General features: G+C 51.5%; 1 protein-coding gene across 2 annotated transcripts in view; it reads left to right on the top strand.

Moving 5' to 3' along the window:
- BCR (BCR activator of RhoGEF and GTPase) overlaps window positions 1-21012 on the top strand; it is a gene marked incomplete at both ends in the record, with an annotated part of 107908 nt that overhangs the window by 46259 nt on the left and 40637 nt on the right. For both annotated transcript variants that reach the window (XM_084253298.1, XM_084253297.1), the window contains one exon: window positions 18004-18185. In XM_084253298.1, the coding sequence (XP_084109424.1) occupies window positions 18004-18185 (182 nt within the window). The remainder of the gene's footprint in view (window positions 1-18003; window positions 18186-21012) is intronic.

Below are 21012 nucleotides of genomic sequence, written 5' to 3'. Positions count from 1 at the left end.
CAGTTCCCAAAACCTGTGTTGTGTTATGCTGTGATGAATCCATGTGGTTTCTCACATGTACTTTGGGGTCACCCAGAGCTTCACACACAGGATCCTTTCTCCAGCTCCTTCCATACTTTTTTCCCACACTCTCTGCTTCTCCAAGCTTTCTGTTCCAGATGTTCTGACTAGAAAGTTGGAGCTCCACCTCTAGCTCGCTCATTTGGGTTCCACCCCCATGGTTCACTGCCACTATGCTGGAAAGACAGGGGCTTGGTTTTCTGGTGGCACCCTCCTTGTGTAGAGAGGAGAGACCACAGGGCTTTCCCTAATGGGACCACTGCTGCCATGTCTTTGGGTGAGCTCTGGTGCTCTGGTGACCACATAGAGCAAGATGAGTAAGATCAAAAGAGTTTAATCCATAGGATTAATCCTTTTTCCCTGGCCCTTTGGCCCGAAGGAGCAGACGTTCCTGTTTGCTGTTTTTCCATTCTCTCTGTGCCTGTTGGTGGTTTCATGCAGCTTTAGTATCCAGATGGAATAGATAAGAGGCAAGAAACCCAAACTAGTTTGCACCATACTGTCATGGTAGATAGATATCATTGTATATTTGTCCAAATCCATAGAAGGCACAGCACCAAGAGTGAACCCTAGTGCAGTCTATGTACTTTGGGTGGTAATATTTTTTACTGCTTGTAAAAAATACTGCACTCTGGTGGGTGATGTTAATGGTGGAGGGAACTTTGCTTGTGTTGGGGTAGGTAGTAGAGGGGAAATCTCTGTACCTCTCTCAGTTTTGCTGTAATCCAAAACTGCTCTAAAGAAAACCATAAAGTTAAAAAAGATAAAAAGAACAAACAACAAACCAACACACATAGCAGAAAATCAGAGATCACTGCCAGGGTATCCCTTAAGTCCTGAGATCCCTACCCAGTCCTCTTGCTCTTACCTGACTTTCAGAGTCCCAGGATGGCTGTTTTGTGTGTTTTGTTTAGAGGCTTTAGTTGTGGTGAGTGGGAAAAGGTGGAGTGTGCTTTCTCCATCAGGAACTGTAAGTTCAAGCTTCTGCCTTTGAATTTCTTTCTTTCTGTCAGCAGTGCTCCCTGGGATGGATCACTCTCCTTTGACATTGTTCTGAAGGTTGTGGCCCATGCTGATCACCTCCGTCTCTCCCCAGTAACTTTCCTCCTAAAAGCCGGAGCCTGGCCCAGCTAACACTGGCACTACAAATATAGGCACGGCCCTCTGGAACCCTCTTGGCCTTGTTCCTGACACTCTGGTGTGACTTCCAGTTTATAATTCAGAAGCACCCCTCTTTACCTTCCCTGGATCATGCAACAGCATATCCTGTTTTACCCAGTCCCTGCTCCAAGCCCTTTAGATTTCTATCGCCTGACTCAGAGGTGCTTGTAGGGCAGGTACAGCTGTCTACACATTAACCAGCATTCCCACCCATATGTTCAGGGGAGATATGCTTTAGGTCACAAATGCATTGAGACTTTTTGGCAATATCAGGGATTCCTTGCCCGAGGATCCCAGAAATTGCCTTCCCTTCTGCCTGTCCTACATGCCAGGCCTGCCTTCCCAGTGGCCCCCTCCCCAACCCCACATCCAGCTGTCACTTCCTAGAGCACCCATCTTGTGCAGTTGTTGTAGACACATAGTGTTCCTTCATGGAATGTGCCCCACCATGGTGTGGGTTTCTGAATTCCCTGTGTGTGTGGGGGAGCAAAGGCGGAATGGGGAGCCCCATGTCAGAATCATCTGGTGGGGGGGGCAGATATTCTTCTCTGTGTTTGTTTCCCCATTTCTTAGGTGCAAGTGATTCTACGAATTTCCAGGGCTGTATTGGGATTATCAGTAAGGTCTATGACACCCTGGCACCTTGGAGCCATTTGGAATTGGGGGAGAAGGGATTTTGTTTCTGAGATGATTTTCTTGCTCTGCTTCAGCATAGGGACCATTACTGTGTGCTGGATGGAGCTGTGGTTAATGTCCATGGTCTCAGGCTATCTGTTGTAGAGCCAGAGCTGGCTGTGTTTTCCTTGTCCCCTCCTGCTGCTGTGCGGGGCAGGCATGGAATGCCGTGGGAATGTGCAGTGCCTTCTGCACTGGATACCCGGGCCACCTGTGCCATCTGACTGGGCTCATGGAGTTATGTCCCCACCCATGCCCACTCCCACAGTTATGCCTCATTTCAAAGAGAGTCCGATCACTGGCTAGTGGTGGGGGAGGCGACTCCCGGGCAAATAAGTATATCGTTGGTCTTTCCTGTCTTTCTCAGCTCTTCCCCGCTACTTGGTTGCCCCTGTCACCCTGCCTTATCTGCCTGCTCCCAGGAGAGCCCCTGGTCTGTCAAAGGCCACTCATCCTTTAGCTCTACCTGTCTTAACCGCCTAGCCCAGGGACTCATGTTCACTTATAAACGCACACCTTCCTTAGTGTGGTTCCCTAATTTTATATTGTTTTCCTGGCTCTCCAACAATTGGAAACCTCAAGACTCAGTACTCAGCCAAGAACAGGGCCTGCTGATTTCAAAACTTCTGGCCCAGTTGGGCTGCTGGAACCCACGATCCAAAGTGCTCTGGGCAGGTGCTGTCCTGCATGCTGGGCTATGCCAAGCACAGTGTCTGATACTCCTTTTCAGGGTGTGCCAGCCAGCTGGCCAGTTGAATCCTCTTTTTTTTTTTTTTTTTTAAATTAGCGTGGGGTCCAGAGAAATGAAGTAATTTGCCAACGTCACCCAGCTGGGCAGTGGTGGGACTGGGTTTCAGCCAAGGTTTGCGCTGGCTAACACATGAGTTCTGCCCTCAGCCAGCGGCTCAGGTGCAACCAGTGTGGGGGTGGCCATGGTTCTGCCAGAGGGGTGTCCAGCCCTGCCATCTGGAGAGGCAAGAGCCTGGGAGCAGACTGGGATTGAGGTTCCAGCCCAACTTGGCCACTTACCAGCTCTGTGTCCCCGTGGCTCCTCTCTGAGCACCCAGGGCTCCTGTGAGTGTGTGTGGCCCTGTCCTGCCTCAGTTTGAGGCCACATGGCTGTGTTACATGGACATGAGGAGGTCTTATTAACAAGGTCAGACATGGTGGGGCCAGGACGTGGAGTCCCTGTTCTGGGTCAGTTTGATGAAAATAAGCAGGAACTGCCAGCCTGAGAAGCTGGGCAAGCCTCCCTTTTTGGAGGAGGGTACATATACACATACCACATGCACACACATGCACGCACTTGCATGCACACACTATTGTGCTATATACACTCATACCCACCTCATGCATGTGCGCACATACCACTGCACATACCTCATGCACATGTGCACACCTGTCAGACACAGACTTCTCTCCTAGGAGGAGGAGAATGTCTAGGCACAGGCCAGTCAGATGGTTTCAGCCTGGAACTGGGTCCAGACTTTAGACATAAGAATCTTCACAGACTATTAGGACCCTGTGGAAAATCTTCCCCTCTGGGGCTCCTCTGTGCCCGCTCCTCCTGGGACCCCTCAATGTCTCCAAGCAGAGCTGGGAGCTGAACAACGGCTGTGAGCCTCCCTTGGGCCCACGTGCCTGCTGCAGCCCCGCCTCCCTGCTTGAATGCTCATTTCTGGAAACGTGCTTCCAAGCAACCTGTGTAGGCTCCGGGCTCTGGCAGCGTCTCCATGCCACTCCCACCTGGCCCTTCGCCTGGCAGAGGCAGCCTGAGGCAGATCTTTGCCTGGTGGTGACAGGCTGTTCTTGTTTGGAAACAGAAGACACCATCATTGCTTTTTTTTTTTCCACTTTCCCAAAACATGAGGCTTTGAGTTCACTGATGTGTGTGAAGTGCTCGCTCTGTGTGTGCAAGTTATAGGCCCCAGGCCTCAGTATCCTCAGCCCTCTTTGAAGCCCTCCTCCTGCTGTTCTCAGAGGAGCACGGTGACCTCACCTGCTGCAGGTGATGAGCCAGGCACAGGCTACGGATGGTCGGTCTTTTGGCCACTGACTCAGGGGCCAGCAGGCGGGCTTTGGAGCCTTTCCTGGTTGTCACTGATCAAAAAAATCACTTTCAGTTTTTGTGACTTCAGAAATGAGCTCAGCACACTCCCCTCAGATGATTTGAAACCTGGACCAAATCCTCCAGATGCTGTCAGCTGCAGCGTGACTGTGTGAGTGTTTTTGTGGAGATCCAGGCACAGCTGGACTCTCTGGAGATAGTGAATGGAAATTTCATGATGTGTCCTATCAGCTAGAGGAGGTGGATGTTGCCTTTAGTCTGGTGTTTCCTAGTACCTTGTGTGTCAGTGGCTGTGTGCATGTGTGGTTCATTATTTTGACCTGGATGCTGGAGTGACAGCACTTGTCCAATAAGTAGGGTGGGGGGTGGTGTCTTCTCCACGTAGCCCCTGAGGCCTGTGTGATCAGTCACCTGAGGAGAAATGGGGCTTGGGGCCATCTTAGGGAGCTTATGGGTGGTCGAGGAGGCTTCTGGCCTGTGGACAAAGCTTGTGGCGTAGGTAGAAAGCAGAGGAGGCTCCTGTACATGGTGAATGGGAGAAAGAGCCATGGAAAGTGTTCCTCTGCAGGGGGATGGCTGAGGGGAGTTCTCAGGTTAAGTTATGTGGGAGGGGGTGTTGGAGTCGGCAGGCTATAAATTAGGCCCAGGGAGGTCCTCTGGGTAGAGAGTTGAAGTAAGGCCCTGAATGGAGCATTGTGGGGCCCAGTCTGGTCAGACTACAGGGTGCATGTGAGGACTGAAACAGTTAGAGCTTCAGAGGGAATAGGAGGGGATGTGACTGACGGCAGCCTGCATGGGGCCTCTGTGCGAGCCTGAGTGAGGATCCACTGTTGAGCCTGGGTCCCAGTTGGGCTGTTGTAGGAACCAGACCCCAGGGCAGTCCACAGCCTGTGAGAATGGGGTGGGGAGTGGGGGCATGGTCGTGTGAAGGCGGGTGGTTTGCCAAGGTCAGCATTGCCTTCCCTGACCCTCAACATGTTGCACCAAACACTCTGGATTTCTCTGAGAGACTCAGTGCCTGCTTCATGGGTCTATTCTACTCTGAGTCCCTGAAAGCAGCTCTTAGCACCCTGCCTCCAGGGAGGGAGTACTGGGTGTCAGCACAGGTAAAAGCTCTGATCAGCACAGGTAAAAACCTCCTCACAGAGTAGTGAGGATATAAAGTCCAGGACCACGTGTTCTAAGGTATAACGTGGGGTCTGCAGAAAGGAAGGAATGTGTTACGTCAGGGGTGAGTCATGGCTTTCTGGGAACTTGGTATATGTGCCTGTCATATTTTTTCAGGGAAGGAAGGGCATCTCAGAGTTCTAACTAACTCCCTCTTTCTCCCCCTCCCCCAGCCAAAGGCCTGAGCCAAGGCTAAGGTGGGGCAGACTCCCCAGGACTGGTAGGAGGTGGCTAGAGGTCTGGCCTATTACCTTGGCTTGTCACACCAGTTCTGAGGTCTTCCTTCTACTGCCTCCCTTCTGGGCTCCAGCCAGCCCAAGGCCCTCTGGGGTCATCTGTGCCATAGAGAAACCTCTCCAGACAAGTTCCTTGAGCCTCTGTTGTCTTGTTCCACATACCTGTGAGCATCCCAGTGCTGCACCTCCTCGCTACCTTGGGCCAGAGCAGCAGGAACTGAGAGGTATTTGTCTGCACTGCCTCTGCATTGCTGACTCATGTGGCCTCTTAGAAGGGTGGAAGAGGCCTGGTAGCCTTGAGGTGGTCTGGGGCCACCAAACAGAGCAACTGAACCTTCTGGTTATCCCAGCTTTCCTGGTGATGGGCCCTGATCAAGAGCAGAGCATGTCTCAGGCTGGATTAAGGCAAGAACAGGGAAATGGACAGTCACAGCTGAGACTAATTTAAATTAGTCTAATTTTAATTTTAATTTAAAAAGACAGCAAACATTTAATACAGGGACGATCCCCCTGGCCGGGCATACATTGCCAGGGCTCCCTTCATGGACACTGAGTGGGGACTGACACCTCTCAGATGCCAGGCATTATCACAGTATGTGATTTGACTGGGTCTCCACTGCTCTCCTCTGCAGGGGGGAATGGCCGTGCTGACTCTGGAGGTAAAGGACCAACCCCTTCACACACCCACAGATCCGGGCAAACTTGGGCAGTAGACTGGGGTCAAGGTTGTAAGAAGTAGGAATTGGTCTTATTCTCCCCAAGCCTGTCTGCAAAGTCTGAGGTCAAATTCTGGGCCTTTAACAGTTCCTGTTAAATAGTGAGATGCCAGTCTTACAGCGTGAATGCTGAGCAGGGTGACCTGGTTGAGCCACATTATAATTCTACGTGGGGTGTTTCTGGGAGAAGTGCCAGGCTCACAGCCAGCATCAGCTGCCTCTAGGAGCCTGTGTGGATCCCGGTCTCCCTGAGATCACACAATCTTAAGAGAAGAGCCTTACCCACTATGTCTATACCTGATGGACCCAGGCCTCCTGTGGGTGGGAGTTGCTGCTCTTCCACCTGTGGGTTTAGTTGCTCTTTTGAGCTTCCTAGAGCTTTGCCCAGAAGGTACTTTCGGAATGGTATATACCCCAGACCTCAGGACCTGCTGTCCTGCCTGGGCCTCTGGGTGACTGAGTTGGAGCCCTGAGCAGGCGTCTGGCAGTTGTGCCATGGGGGCAGTAGGGGTGTGTAAATCCTGTCACCTCCCATGGCCTGGGAAAGCAGGGTGGCAGCCAGGCCTGGTTCCTGAGCCTGGCTGCCTGGGAAATGAGCCACGGGGCCTGGGATCAAGCTGTCACACCACGATGACAACTGGGATTATCACCATAGGTGGTAATTCCCACATGACAGTTTCAAGTTTCAGGTCAAGAGCTGAGACCAGTCTTCTCTTGCATGTGGACGGAGATCCTTGTGGCTTGTTCCTCAGCTGTTTTTGAGACTTTGTACCTCACGGGGACCCTGTGGCCTGAAATCTCTGAGCTCAGGGTCTGCTCCTGCTGATCTTGCTGCAGAAGAGAATTGAGGAAGCACCTCCCTTCTGGGGTGATGGAGGCCACGGCCTTCCTGGTCGACTCAGCTTTGGGCTACTGAGAAGGACAGAGTAGGGCTGGGATTCAGAGCCCTGGTGGGCTTTGTGTTGGGCCAGATGGATTTGGTCACCCTCTGGTGAGGGGCGCCCTCTAACCCACAGCAAGCCGACAGGTGCCACAGGCCCTGCTGACACTCAACTCCTGGCCCTGGCAAGTCTCCCCAGTAGTCCCCAGTGTGTTAATCCCGCCACCTTTTCTGAAGTGGAGCCCTCAGCCTCATGCACAAGTTGAGGGCATTGCCAAGTATACCTGGAAGAGTGAGTCAAGGGGAAATAGTGCAGTTTTCTGGGATGACAAAATGCTGATCAGTATCATAACTATCTCAGGCTGGACCACGTGAATAGCCAAGGCTTCCGATAATTATGATAAATGGTGCTTTTGCTTCTTGACGCTTCCTCCCTCTGGCAGGGGGATGATGGCCTGCTCATCACCCCCTCAGGGTGTGTGGGTGGAGTGTCATTATCCCCATTTCACTGGTGGGAACATCAAGAGATGAAACGAGCCTCCGCGGGGCCCCAGTAATCCCTGCTTGTTTGTTGTCTCTTTTTGGCGGGGATGATTGAAAAGGGCCGGAAGGTTGGGTGGGGGAAAGCTGGGAACAGGGAAATTATATTTCCTTTTCCATATATAAGTCAAGGATGGGAGAGTTCCTGGCCATTTAATTCATGTGCAGAGAAGGTTTTCCAAAGAGAGAATCTATTTCGGTCTAGACCTCAAGACGCTGTTGTCTATTCCTTGGCTTTTGACATCTTTACACATCTAGTACATTTCAAAATCTGGTGTAAAATGCAAAACATCACCCCTCCCCTCACCCCAGCCTTCACGAACTTGAGCCTTAGGGTGCCTGAAGTTGGGGATCCAGCTCAGGGAGTGGCTGACCTTTCTGAGGCTCCAGGAGATGGCCTCGCTGGAGACCTGATTGGGTGGATCCCTGTTTTGTAATTCTTACTAGCTGTGGGACTCAGGCTGTGTTGCTTCTCCTTCCACATTTTCACCTTCCCTTTTTTTTTTTTTTTTTTTAAGATTTATTTATCTATGCATCAAGAGCTGGGGTACAGGCCAGAGATGCGGGGGGTGAGAGGATCCACCGGAGACAGGGTGGGCAACAGAACAGGCAGACTGACTGAAATACACTGCTGAGGGGAGCAGCAGGCGAGACAGGAGAGGTGTGCTTCGCCATGTGGGTTTTTCCCTGGCCGGCCAGGGATCAAACTTGTGCCTGCAGAGGCTGCCGATTGCTTCATAGTGCTGTGCTTAACCCCTTGCACCACCAGGGAGGCCCCATTATCACCTTCCATCTATAAAATGAGGTATCAGTGAGTGGGTCCTTGGTAGGAGCGGTGCACCTGCCAGCACCTGTTGCCCTCTTGAGGTCTCAGAGCCCCACTTAGGCTGGCATCCTGGATGTCTTCCCCTCCGTGAGCCGAGAAGCCAGTGAACCTTTCAGGAGTGCTCTATATTGGAGTGTCCCAGGACTAGGTGGGAGTGAGGTTTGCAGATTGACCTCTATGGGGCTGGAACATGGGGGAGCAGGTGGTTCCTTCAACCCTTTGGGAATTTCTGACACACTGCTCACTGCTGGCCCATCTTCTTATGCATTCCTCCAACAGAGGACCTGAGCCTTAGAATCAATCATGAGCTGAGCAGGGCTGCCATAACAAACCCCCACAGAGTATAGTTCATTGGTTTTATGTACATTCATTTTGTTGTATGATCATCCCCCCATCCATCTCCAGAACTTTTTCGTCTTCCCAAACAGAACTTCATACCCGTTAAGCAATAACTACCCATCCTCAGGTCCCCGGCTACCATTTTTCTACTTTTTGCCTGAATAAATTTGTCTCTACCCTAGATACCTCATATGTCATAAATTGAATATTTTTGTCCCCTCTTTCCCTCCTGTTCTTATATTGAACCCCTAACCCCCCCCCATGTGATATTTGTAGATTGGATCTTTGGGAGATAATTTGGGTTATGTTGCGCTCATGAGGGTGGGGCCCTTATCATGGGATTAGTACCCTTAGAAGAAGCCACACCAGAGAGCTTGTTCTCATTCTCCCTGTGAGTACACACCAAAGCATTTAAGCACACAGCAAGAAGGTACCCACCTGCAAACCAGAAAGAGTGTTCTCTAGGAACTCACCATGATTGCACCCTAATCTCAGCTTCCAACTTTCAGAACTCTGAGAAAATTAATTTTGTTAAATCCAGTTAGTCCATGATATTTTATTATAGCAGCCCTAGCAAATGAATACATTCATATAAATGGAATCATGTAGTAATTGACTTTTTTTGACTGTCTTATTCACTTAGCATAGTTCTTTTTTTATCCATGTAATTATATATTACATAACTTCTTTTTCAAGGCTGAGTAATACTCCATTGGCATATACACATTTTGTTTATTCATTCATCTACAGATGGACACTTGATTTGCTTCTACCCTTTGACCATTAAATATTGGTGTATATGCACTTCTGTACCTAACCCTTCCCAGGCTTCCTTCAGGAGGAGCAGTGCTGAGGCAGAGGTGGGGAAAGCAGGTGTTCCTTCTGCCCTCCCAGGCTTGCAGGTGAGCACCTGCTTGTGGATGAGCCCTGGCCTGTGCTCCATATAATGACCACCAGATGGGGGTTTCCTTTGTACACCATCTTTTCTCTCTAACCCTGCCTGTTTCCCGTTTGGAGTGGGAATGGAGTAGAGGGATGGGCCTGCAGTTGTGGAGTGACAGCAACCTATATCCTGGCTGTAGGGGCAGGACAGGCCACTAAGCAGGTTTTCTGATCCAGCAGACCGGGTAAAGGAGGAGAGAGTCCTGGAGCCCTCAGTGGCTTTTGCAGGTCTTTTATTTAGATTTACCGGGCATATGGCAGGCAGGGGTGCTGGGGGGCCGGGAGGCTGGCAGTCCTCCCAGCCCCCAGCAAATCCTCATTCTATCTGGGCTCCCTCTGGAGTTCTCTCTGTTTCTCTTCTTCTTCTCTCAGCTTCCGTTCATTCCTGGCTTCTGCTGGCGTCCCCGTGATGCTGCCCTTATAAACTCAGTCTCTCAGCCCAGGTGTACCCACTTCAGGTGCCCACCATCAGGCATGCATTCAGGACCGCAGGGTTCCCTCATCTATCCTGATGACGGGAGGGCAGAAAAGCCTGATACTTTTTCCCTTACCCTGCAGTGGCCAAGCGACTTTGCTGGCATTGAGAGACCCCCATGGATGACTTTATTATTTTACTTACCACAAGGCTTCCAGTCCATGGCCCTCCCCCCCGTGCCATACTCTCTTAGATGGCCCTGTCCACTCTCATCAACTTGCCCCCTCTTTGCATGACTCTAGCCAGTTCCCTGATGCCAGGTCTCACCTCAAGTGCCGAAAACTGTTTTCCCTTGCTCTTCCTCCTGGCTCCTTCCATATCCCCTCAGTCTGGCCCTGCTCATTGTATTTCAAATGTCATGGTGTAAATTGCTTCTGTCCCCACTGAAGCCTGGCCCTCCTCCCCTTTCACCTCGATTGGCCATCACAGAAGCCTCCTGCCCGGTCTCATCTGTAGCAGCACTCCTGGAGGTGCTGCCATGTCTCCCAGGATTCCATCTTCCAGACCTTTGTGGCCTTGATAACTCCTAAAACCAAGCCCTGAGTCCTTGGCCTGCAGCCCAAGGCTCTCTATGGAGTTACTCCTTCCCCCCCCCCTCATCTTATTCCCAGCATATCACCTTTCCTAGCCTTTCCGCATTTGTAAACCCCAGGAGGCCTCACAGCTGAGTTAACCTAACCCTCTATGGGGCTCAGGGTGTCTCTGCCACTCCTCTGCTGGTTGAAGACTCAGCTGTTCTGTCTCACACAGGCATCACACCATAAAGCTTTTCTGACCAGTCCCAGGCCAGGCTATCTCCCTCCCAAATCTTAACCCTACTTCTGGGTCATGGGCTACCTCTGTATTAATGTCCTGTGGCTGCTATTATAATGACCATAAACTAAAGTAACTAAAGTAACAGAAAATCTGTTTTCTCACAGTTTTAAGGGCAGAAGTCCAAGATCAAGGTGTGGGTAGGGCCCACCCCTTCTCTGGGAGCTGTAAGGGAGAATCCTTGCTGCTTCCAGCTCTTGGTGGCTCCGTGTGGTCCTCGGCTTATTGGCCTTCCCACTCCAGTCTCTCCCTCTGGCCTTGTCCCTGCCTTATCCTCTTCTCCCAGTGTCTTGTCATTGGAATTAGGATACATCATATAATTCAGGGTAATGTCCTCTCCAAGTCCTTAATTATGTCTGTAGAAACTTTTTCTAAATTAGATCCAGTCACGGGTTCTAGGGGAGAGGATGTGGTTGTATCTTTTGGGGGCCACCATTCAACCTACTACATTGTCCTTCTCACCTCGACCAGCCCCTGTGATCGGGAACCAGCAGAATCCCAGGAGCTACACAGCATGTGCATCAGGGCACGCCCACGGAAGAGGCAGTACAGCAGAGCTGGCACCCCCAAGAAGGTGACCACAGAGCCCAGACCTGATAGAAGATTGAGAGAGGCAGACAGAGGCTGATTCCTGTGGGCAGGGGCTGGTCTGTGCTGCTCACCCTCACCTACCCTGCCTGCACTGTTTGTCATGAATTAGGGGAGCCCTGTATCTTGAATGGAGCTAGATTAGTTTCATTGTCTAAGGCTAAATTGTCAAGACCTCGGAGAAGTCCTTCTGAACCCTTTGTGGAGTCAAGATGATGCTGAAGAATGATGTTTACAACACCCCATGGTCCAGGCTGCACCTCTTCCCTCCTGGCCTCCCACCCCTGCCCTGGTACCAGTGCATGTGTTATCTTCCCCTCTTTGAGGTGGAGAGTCTTTGGAAACTGAAGCAGATCTTTTGACAACATTCCAGTACTGATTGTGGGTCTTTGTCCACCCACACTGGGGGCACTCATTCTTTAGTGCTGAAACTCACAGGCAAAGTTGATCTGCTGGTGATTCACTCTCCAACCAGCTGGAATCTAAACCACCCGGAGTGGGAATGAAAGCTGTTGTTTCCATCAGTCTATCTCCTCCAAGAGCTTGGCCTTCTTCAAGGCTTCTAGCCAGCACTGATGAGGAATCAGGCCCTGCACAGACAGGCAGGGCAGGCACCCTTCCTGACCCTGACGGGCATTTTCTAACCTGTTGGGGGGTACTCAGCTAGCCCCATGCTGGTCCAGACTGTGACCTCCCCCTGCTGGGCAGCTGCAGCTTTTCATCTGAGGGTGCCAGCCTGGTGATGTTATCAGGGGGATAACCTGAGGTCTAAGAGGTCCTAGGATCCTGGGGCACTCTCTCTGTCACTCCTTACCTTCTACCACAGAACCAAGGGCTCTGTTTACAGACCAGAGTGCAGGGGCTAGCTGGATGGGGTGGGGGGTGTCTTATTTATTAAGAATTTTGCCCCACCTGGTGTAGATGCAAGAAAGTATAGTTGCCAACCTGCATTGGAGAAAAGGCAGAAAAGCCACCAAAACAAGTGAAATCCCTCATAAAGTACAGAACTTTCTCACTGCTAGAGGTTAGCCTGGGGTTATGGTGCCAGGCAGTGCTGACGTCCTTCCAAAACGATGCTCTTGGTCTTCAGGAAACAGCTGGATTTTGTTCCGAGTTCCCTGTTCAAGAGAGGAAAAACTGTTATTGTTGTTGTTTTTTTTTTTTTAAGTGAAATTACATAACTATAATCCAAGCATTTTAAAATGAACAATTCAGTATATTCACAAATTGTGCAACCACCACCTCTTTTTAGCACCCATACAAGTAGATACTTTTCTGTCTCTGTGGATTTGCCTGTTCTGGACATTTCATATTAATAGAATTGGATAAAACATATGAGTGCCTTCTTCACTTAGAGTGTTTTGAAGTTCACCGGTATTGTAGGGCACATCAGCAGTTCACTCCTTTTTAAGTCTAAATAGTATTCCATTGTGTGGCCATGCCCCAGCTTGTTTATTCATTTAGGGTTGTTTTTACCTTCTGGCTATTGTGAAAATGCTACTTGAACATTCCTGTGCAAAGTTTGATTTAAACACCTGTTTTCATTTCTTTTGGTTTCATACCTCAGAGAGGAACTGCTGGGTCATATGGTTCTCAGCTCAGTCTTTTGGATATATCTTGTCTTTGAAATGTGTTTGGAAAGTAACGGAGTAGCTGGGACACAGAGGTGGACGCCATGCAGTCAGGCCCCACTTGTTCCTCTGTAGGCAGGTTTTCTGCTGCTTTAGAAGAGTCAGCCGTGTACACTGAGCCCCAACATCTGCACTTAGTGCCCATTTTCAGCAGACATGGCAGTGGAAGGAAGGCTTGAGGCTGTGAATGAGCCAGCTCAAAGCAGTGGAACCTGTAGATGCTTTCTGTCCTGGCCTCGAATTTCTGAGCTCTCCCCAAGGGGCAATGACTACCTGGCAAGAATGTGAGCTGCTGTCCACACTAAAACACCACCACTATTGTGCTGTTGGACTGCTCCCAGGAGAGGGTGCAAGGTGAGAGGGGAAGCAGGGCTCCTGCTGATATGTAGGGTAGCGACCCAGTGCCCACCTCTGCAGAGATCTGCCTGCTGCCAGTGATTGAGCCACCAGACCATGGTGTTTGATCTACTTTTACCTTTGTAAATATATCCGGCCCAGTCACTTGCTGATAGTGTAAACAGGAATGGGGGACTACCCTGCCAAGGGTCTTTCCTCATGGGTGGGTTCCTATCACCTCCAGGCACCCCACCTCTCCCGAGTTCCCAGTTGACCCTTCTCCCTTTCTTTGAGACGAGTGTGTGCTTATGAAAATTGTTCCCACATCCTTTCCAATTGTCCCCTTGTCCATTCTGGGTGGTAAGACTGAGCATAATCTCTCTTTCTCCCAAAGGCTTGCTCTAGGCTCTCACCTGCATTGACCAGAGAGTGGGATAGGGGCTGGGATCCTAAAGCTGTACCTCTGGTGGCAGCAAGGAACAGGGAACTTTTCAGGCATGAGGGGTCTGGGGGGACCTCCCTTGCATGGCTGGCTGTCAGATCTGGGTTCTGCACAAAGTTCCTAGGAGTCCCTGCAGCTGGCGATCCTAGCAGGACCTGACAGAAGCCTTGGAGAGAGATGCACGCCCCTGGCTTGCAGAAGCGAGAATGGGGAGGGGCTGTTGAAACCAAGGCTGTCAGAGGTGCTCTTGTTTTGAAGGCTGGTATGGTCTGGCTCTCTGAGAGCAGGGGCAGCAGCTGCATGGCTGGAGGCATATGACCTGCAGTTATCACTTGGGTCCTGAGGGAGCTCTGGGCTTGATCTATCTTAGACCAAACTCTCCTCTGTGTCCCAGGAATCTCATCCAGCCTAGGTTGGAAAAATGCAGGGGAGCTGGGTAGCACCCTGGAAAAGGAGAAGTATGAACTCTGTAAAAGAAAAGGTATGGCTCAGAATCGTATGTGACTGCTGGACGCTGGTTGTGCCAGTCTGACAGGTCTGGCAGTGTGTGCCAAGGGCTCCTCGTTAGGCTTCTCACAGAGCAGGTGCAAGGCTTTCTTTATTGTCTGTATTATCAAACAGACATACAGGTAGAAGAATATAATGAAGCCCTGGTTCCATCACCACCCACTCTCATGAACTCACGGAACACACCCACTAGAAGTTTTGACTCTGTGCTTATTTTGCACTTACTTGTTTTAAAGATTTATTTATTTATGCATACAAGAACTGGGGTGCAGGCCAGCGGTATGGGAGGGGGATGAGAGGATTCACCAGAGATAGAGTGGGGAGCAGAACAGGCAGATTGACTGAAATGCACTGCTGAGGGGAGCAGCGGGCAAGTCAGGAGAGGTCTGCTGCGCCACTGGGTAGCTCCCTGGCCGGGGATCAAACTCATGCTGCAGTGGCTGTGGATAGCTTCATAGGTTGCGTCTTAACCCCTTGTGCCACCAGGGAGGCCCAGCACTTATCTTGAATTTGGTTGCAGGTGGTGCTGGCAATTAAGGGAAGACTCACTTGTCACCTTCCGCCAGGACAGCCACTCCCGCGAGGTCTCTGGTGGGAGAGAACCTTCCTGTGTGCTTCTGTGGCTCAATACACATAATGTACAGCGAGCCATCCGAACCATTAAGTGTGTAGTGAGTACATTAGGTACAGCCTCGGTGTAGTGTCACCATTGCCACCATCCATCTCCAGGACTTTTCATCTTCCCAGATTAAAAGTTTGTCCCTGTTAAACAGCTCTCCTTCTCCAGCCTCCCCTGGCCCTTGACAGCCACCCTTCTACTGTCTGTCTCCTTGAATCTGACTATTCTAGGTACCTCATATAAGTGGATCCTACATTAAATTTCCCTGTTTTGTGACTGGCTTATTTCACTTAGCATATTGGCCTCAAAGTTTATCCACGTTGTAATGTATCACAGTATCCTTTTTAGGGCAGAGTAATATTACATCCCATGACTCTAATACACTTTATCCATCATCTATCAGAGGACACTTGGGTTGCTTCTACCCATTTGGATATTGTGAATAATGTTGCCAAGACCATGAGTGTACAAATATCTTTTCTAATCCCGATTTTCAGTTCTTTTGAGTATATAACAGAAGTAGAATTACTGGATTATATGGTAATTGTTTATTTTTTTAAGGATTTTTTTAAATCAATTTTGTCCTTGAAACATCCTTAAAGAGCTGACTGAGACTCACCTGCAGCTAATTTTTCCCTGCTTTGGGGGCTTGCTCTAAATTCTTGCATCAAAGAATACAGTTCAGATTTGTACAGTGCAGGGGCTGGGGCTGCGGCTGCTAGCAAACTTGTCTGGAAAGGAAGAGGTTTCAGATTTCATCCTGCACACATCCCTTTTTCATATTGAGCCTTCAGGCAACAAAGCTCTGAGCCGGAATGGGCTCTCTGTCCCTCCCCCTTCTTTTGCCCACTGGTTAACGGTATAGTTGATCTGTCCTCATCTCCCTGAGCCTGCAGAAGCCCTGAGACCCAGACCCAACCGCCTCCTTTCTCATCTTTGGTCTTAGTTTTGGATAGAGTTGTTGCAAGGGCCCGGCTCTTTCAACATCCAGATCCACTGTTTTGCCCACGGTGATGAGACCCAGAGAGGTTTTCTTATTGCATCCTGGCAGAGGAGGGGGGATTAAGTCTTCTCTCTCTTTCCTCTGATTCTTGGGACATGGTGGTTTTCAGAATACTAAATAAATGTGCCTTTTGCTCAGAAGGAGGGTGACCTTTTGTGGCATAAAGGTCTTGTGTGAGCATCCTCAATGCAAGAGGAAGGCAGGTGCCTATGCTGGTTAGAATGGTGGCTGGGGAAATCAGGGGCTTTCTTCCCTGCCCCTGTCACATTTGCATTGGAGTAGGCTGGGGGAATCAGCAGAATGAGGGGCACCCAGTCTGGGTTAGCTGTTTTCCAATGGGCTGGAGCCTTTGGGTGGAAAACAGCAGGGTGATCAGCCATCTGGACCGAGATTTAAAAGCATCAGTTCCTTGGATTTTGGTTTGGAGGGACCAACATAGTGGTCTTGGTACCTGGAGCCTCTTCGATGTCCCTATGGATTAAGGAGACATGGGACTCTGTACAACTTGTTGGGAGATTCATAGGAGTCCAGCCAGCTCTTGGAGTCCCCTTACTTTGTCTGCTATTCTCAACCCATAATTAGCCTCTGCTGGGACCCTCCTGTGAACACACACACACACACACACACAGGTATAACAGGGTTGGCCTTTGCACTTGGCTCCTGTGTGCAGAGACACTGGGGACATGGTGTGGCAACCAGCAAAGTGCCAGATGCCAGATGGGGGTGGCACAACTAGTCCCAATCCTGCCTGCTGGCCAGATCCCCTGGGAAGCTTTTATGCAGGGCTGAGGACACCTGATAGAGGGTAGTTGGGCAGTGAGGAAGTTGGCACTTTGGCCATCAGTAGGTGCTCACAGCTTGGCAGAGGACCCACTGCTAGCTACATCCTGGTGGCTTGGCTTGGCCTGTGGTGAGTGCCCAGTTGCAGTTCTTCCTACTGCCACATGGAAATAATTGAAAATGTTTTCCCTGTGGGATTGCTGAGCCAGCTGCTCTGGAAGTCCAAAGGTGGCCCCATGCAGAACCCTGTGCCTGCCTCGCCTGTGTGGTCTGGGCTCCACCACACGTAGAGTAGATACACTTGGTGGCAGAAGTTGTTGTAAACTAGTGAAGTAACACTGCAGAGTCTACCTGTGGTAGTGCTGTTGGGCAGGGCTGCTTGTAGATGAATCATGGCCAAAGTGATGGCACCTAATTAGCTGACCTCTTGGAAATCCCATGGGCCAGGAAGATGCCCTTTGGAAGGGAGTAGAGAAATGCCCTCATGTGAGGCTTGGAATGGGCTGGTGCTTGTGCACTGATGTCCTGGTGAAGGGTTAGAAGATTAGAAGAATTCTTAGGACAGAGCTCCAGAAAGGTCAAGGGCTATAGGCTGACTGTTGTCGGGTATCTTTGGGATGGAGGGGTTACTGGCTGTGACTATATCATCCTGAGCAGCCAGGAGCCTGCTGTAGGATAAGCCACTCTCTGTCTTCTTAGGGACAATGAGATTGGGGTAAAGGTAGTCTGGGATTTTTTTCCATCCCTTCCAAGGAGTGGTACTGGCAGATGTGGGGCACTGCTCATGGTGACCTGGGCTTGCACCTGGGCTGGTGAGCTGGCCTGTGCTTGCTGCCCTATCAGGTCACTGTGGCAGGTATACAAGAATCATCCCTGATAGCAAAACACTAGTGTTTGGGGTGTGCCATTCTGTACTGGCTCAGACCCCCTTCCTGGGATAAGAGCAGACATACTCCAGCATGTTAAAGTCAGTCTTGTGTTGTTTGGGGGAATAAACTTGTTTAATTCCGCCCCCCACCCACCCTGTGTTCTCTGGCCTGTTGGTTACAAAGATGAGGTCAGCGTACCTGAGGTCACTGTTTGACAATTGCAGGTGACAGATGGCATCAGCCCAGTGCCTGCTGGGACAGGTGGGTGTGGTCACTCCTCGGGCACTCCCCTCCCCGACTCTAACACACGCTGCTTCTCTGTGCACACAGATGCATCGTTCGGGACGTCACCTGGATACAGCTGTGCTGCCGACCGGGTTGAGGAGCAGCGCCGGCACCAGGACGGACTGCCCTACATCGATGACTCACCCTCCTCTTCACCACACCTCAGCAGCAAGGGCAGGGGCAGCCGGGACGCCGTGACCTCCGGAGTCCTGGAGCCCAGCAAAGCGGTGAGTCCCTGGGCCACTGACTGAGTCCCAGGCTCCGAGCTGCCACCGTCATCATGGAGGCTCCTTTCAGTCTAGTCACTTGCCAAGGGGCAAGTAGCAAGCAGGTGATGGAGCAGCCAGCAGTTGAAGTCGCTGCAAACTCCTTCCTCATCCTCCATCTGGTGCATGGCATCCCCTTCATGCTCCGCGCATCGAGCAGGGAGGGTAGAGCTGTCAGCCGCGTGTGCAGGAGCCAGGCACATGTGCTGATGCTGAGAAAGCCGGAGCCAAAAGGCTGCCGTGTAAACCAGCAGGGCCTTGGTGGTGGCCTAGCATTGGTGTGGAGCTGCAGTATGCAGGCTTCTGACTTTGTGCTCCGTGCCTCACACTCGCTCCCTTTTACCTTTTGGGCCATGTTAAAACCTTCCATTTGGTGACACAGCCCCTCTCCCCTGGCAGGATGAAACTGGCACTACTGACCCAAAGGGGAAGGGCAGTGTGGAAGACTGGGGCCAGAGCTACTGGCTATCAAGTGTCAGGAGTGTCAGGGAAAGGGATGAGGGTGTGGGCATCACTCCCAACTGCCATCCTGAGGTTTGCAATCTGCTGGCTTAGCATGCTCATTCCTTTCTGGGGAAACTCAGTGTCTCACGATTTCCCTACCCTTCATCTATAGGGGAGACAATAAAGCAGAGAGAAGGGGACTACAATGTCAGAAGCTCTCTATCATCAGGTTGTTGTTTTGTGACACACTCTGTGACCTGGGCTGTCCCCCTGCTAGCTGTGTCAGACCGTGTCTCCAGGGTTCCAGTAAGGCGCAGGCCTGGAGACCTCGGTCCTCAGCAGAGAGGGGCAGCTGTGACACTAACCATACCTTATCATGAGGCTGCCCTTCAGGGACCCTTCAGTGAGTGGCAGACTGGATGGCCCTCCAGCCAGGTGCCTCTAGTGGACATACAGGGGCCCAGAAAGTATGAGGGCACTTGGATTAGCTACTGCTGTGCTACCCTGCCCATGCACTGCCTTAGCTTCAGTTTGGGCATTCCTCTGAGGCTCAGCAGGATAAATGTTGCCTGTGCTGAGTTACTCAGCTCTGGGGTTCTGACTTAAATAAAGTTAATGGTTGCCCTCATCTGCCTTCCCTGCAGCATCAGGGAAATCAGGTGTATGGTGCCAGCTCAGCCTATTCTCTTCTCTTTGGAGAGTCCACCTGGGTTAGTGTGCCAGGGGCGGTCACAGGAATCCTATGAGCTATCCTGTGTGCTAGGTCTCGGTTTGGAGACTTGGGGCTGCAGGAGCCCCCCAGCCTATGGCCCTGCTGTCTGCTGACTGGACGCCCGGATCATGTCCACTCTGTTGCTAATGACGGCAGGCTCCTGCCTAGAGAGGAAGAGAGCGTCCTGTGTCCAGCTGCTGTGCTGGCTGTGAGCTACTAGGGAGCAGCCCAACCCTTCATGGCTAGGGTTCTGTGCCTTGATCACCCTGGCTTCCCCTGTCTGGGGGTGAGGGGTGCTCCTGGAGTTCTAGCTGCTGTTCAGTTCCTGTTCTGCCAGGATCAGCCCACCTTGTGGACCTGGCAGCGGCTGACAGGTGGTCGTTCACTTTACCTGGCTCCCTCTGTTAGCATTGCCTGCCCTGTTGTAATGCCCAGTTCTTTTCATTTTTTCCTCTCTTCTAGCCTCAGGATTTGTGTTGCTTTTGGGTCCCCTCACCTACTCCACCCTGTCCCAACCCTCCCACAGCCTTCCCAGGCCCCACCCCACTCAGGCTGACTCTACCCCATCTCACCTCAGCTCCCTCCTCTCACCCAGCCCCATCCTTTACCCTGTCCCTGACTTGCCTCCCCACCCCAGCCCCTGCCTGGAGCAGCAGTAAGTGGTCTTCCTTCCAGCTTGCTGCCTTTTTTCCCCATTGCCCTTTTCCTCTAGCAGCCCTCCCACCCACCCACCCCCACCATCTCCCCCGCCTTCATAGCCCTGACTGGAGTCACATGCTGTTTCCAGAACTAGCACGTGTGCAAGGCAGGCTATAAATAGCCCTCGTCCCAGTCCTGCTCTCTCCTCCTGTCTTCCTTCCCATCCGTGCCTCTATAAGATGGAGTGGGCTGGTGTCCGCGCCTTCCCTGTCTGCCACCAGCAGCATTCAGGGGTCAGGAGACTCCTAGTCCAAAGAGAGGGGCCTGTAGCCTGTGTCTTCCCCAGCCCAGCAGATTCCCGGGCCAGATGTTCCCTTGAGCTGGCTGCGCCCTTTGGAACAGGGAGAGCTGGACTTGGCGCCTTCCTGCCTGCACTCTTTTTCCTCCCGGCTTTCCAAGTTGCGTGGGTGGGAACGAGACACAGTGCTGCCACCTACGAGAGCATGGGCATCTTGTTCTGGGCGGGGCCCTCACCACCCTACTGCCCTCTGGCCTCACAGTAGCCGAATTGTTCCTCAAGACATGGGCAGGGGCGGGTAGGAGGCTGCCACTGATGCAGGAACCCGCTGTACCTTCACCCCTTCCCTTGCGTGGGGTGAGAGCAGTGCTGGGACAGGGTGGGAGGCACCTGGAGGGCCAGCTGTCAGCTGCTTTCCCCACATTCATGGTTTTAGGCTTGGGGGACTGAGAGGAGAGGTTCAGGGTCCACCGACCCTATATGTCTTCACTGGGGACTGTGCTGACTGTGGTATCACTTCAGGCTCCCAGGGAGGCTAAAATGTCAGTCCCATATCCCAGCATTATCTCGCCTATACTTTCTATCTGTGCAGCCAAAAGGAGGCTCAGCCAGGAATTCTAGGTCCACTCATTGGTTAGTTTGTCCAGGTTTTGGGCACTGTGCTGGGTACAGAGTATCAAGATCAGGCAGCGTGC

This window comes from Talpa europaea (assembly GCF_964194135.1).
Source record: "Talpa europaea genome assembly, chromosome: 14".
In the NCBI taxonomy this organism is placed as follows: Eukaryota; Metazoa; Chordata; class Mammalia; order Eulipotyphla; family Talpidae; genus Talpa; species Talpa europaea.
This window is presented reverse-complemented; position numbering and strand designations above follow the sequence as displayed.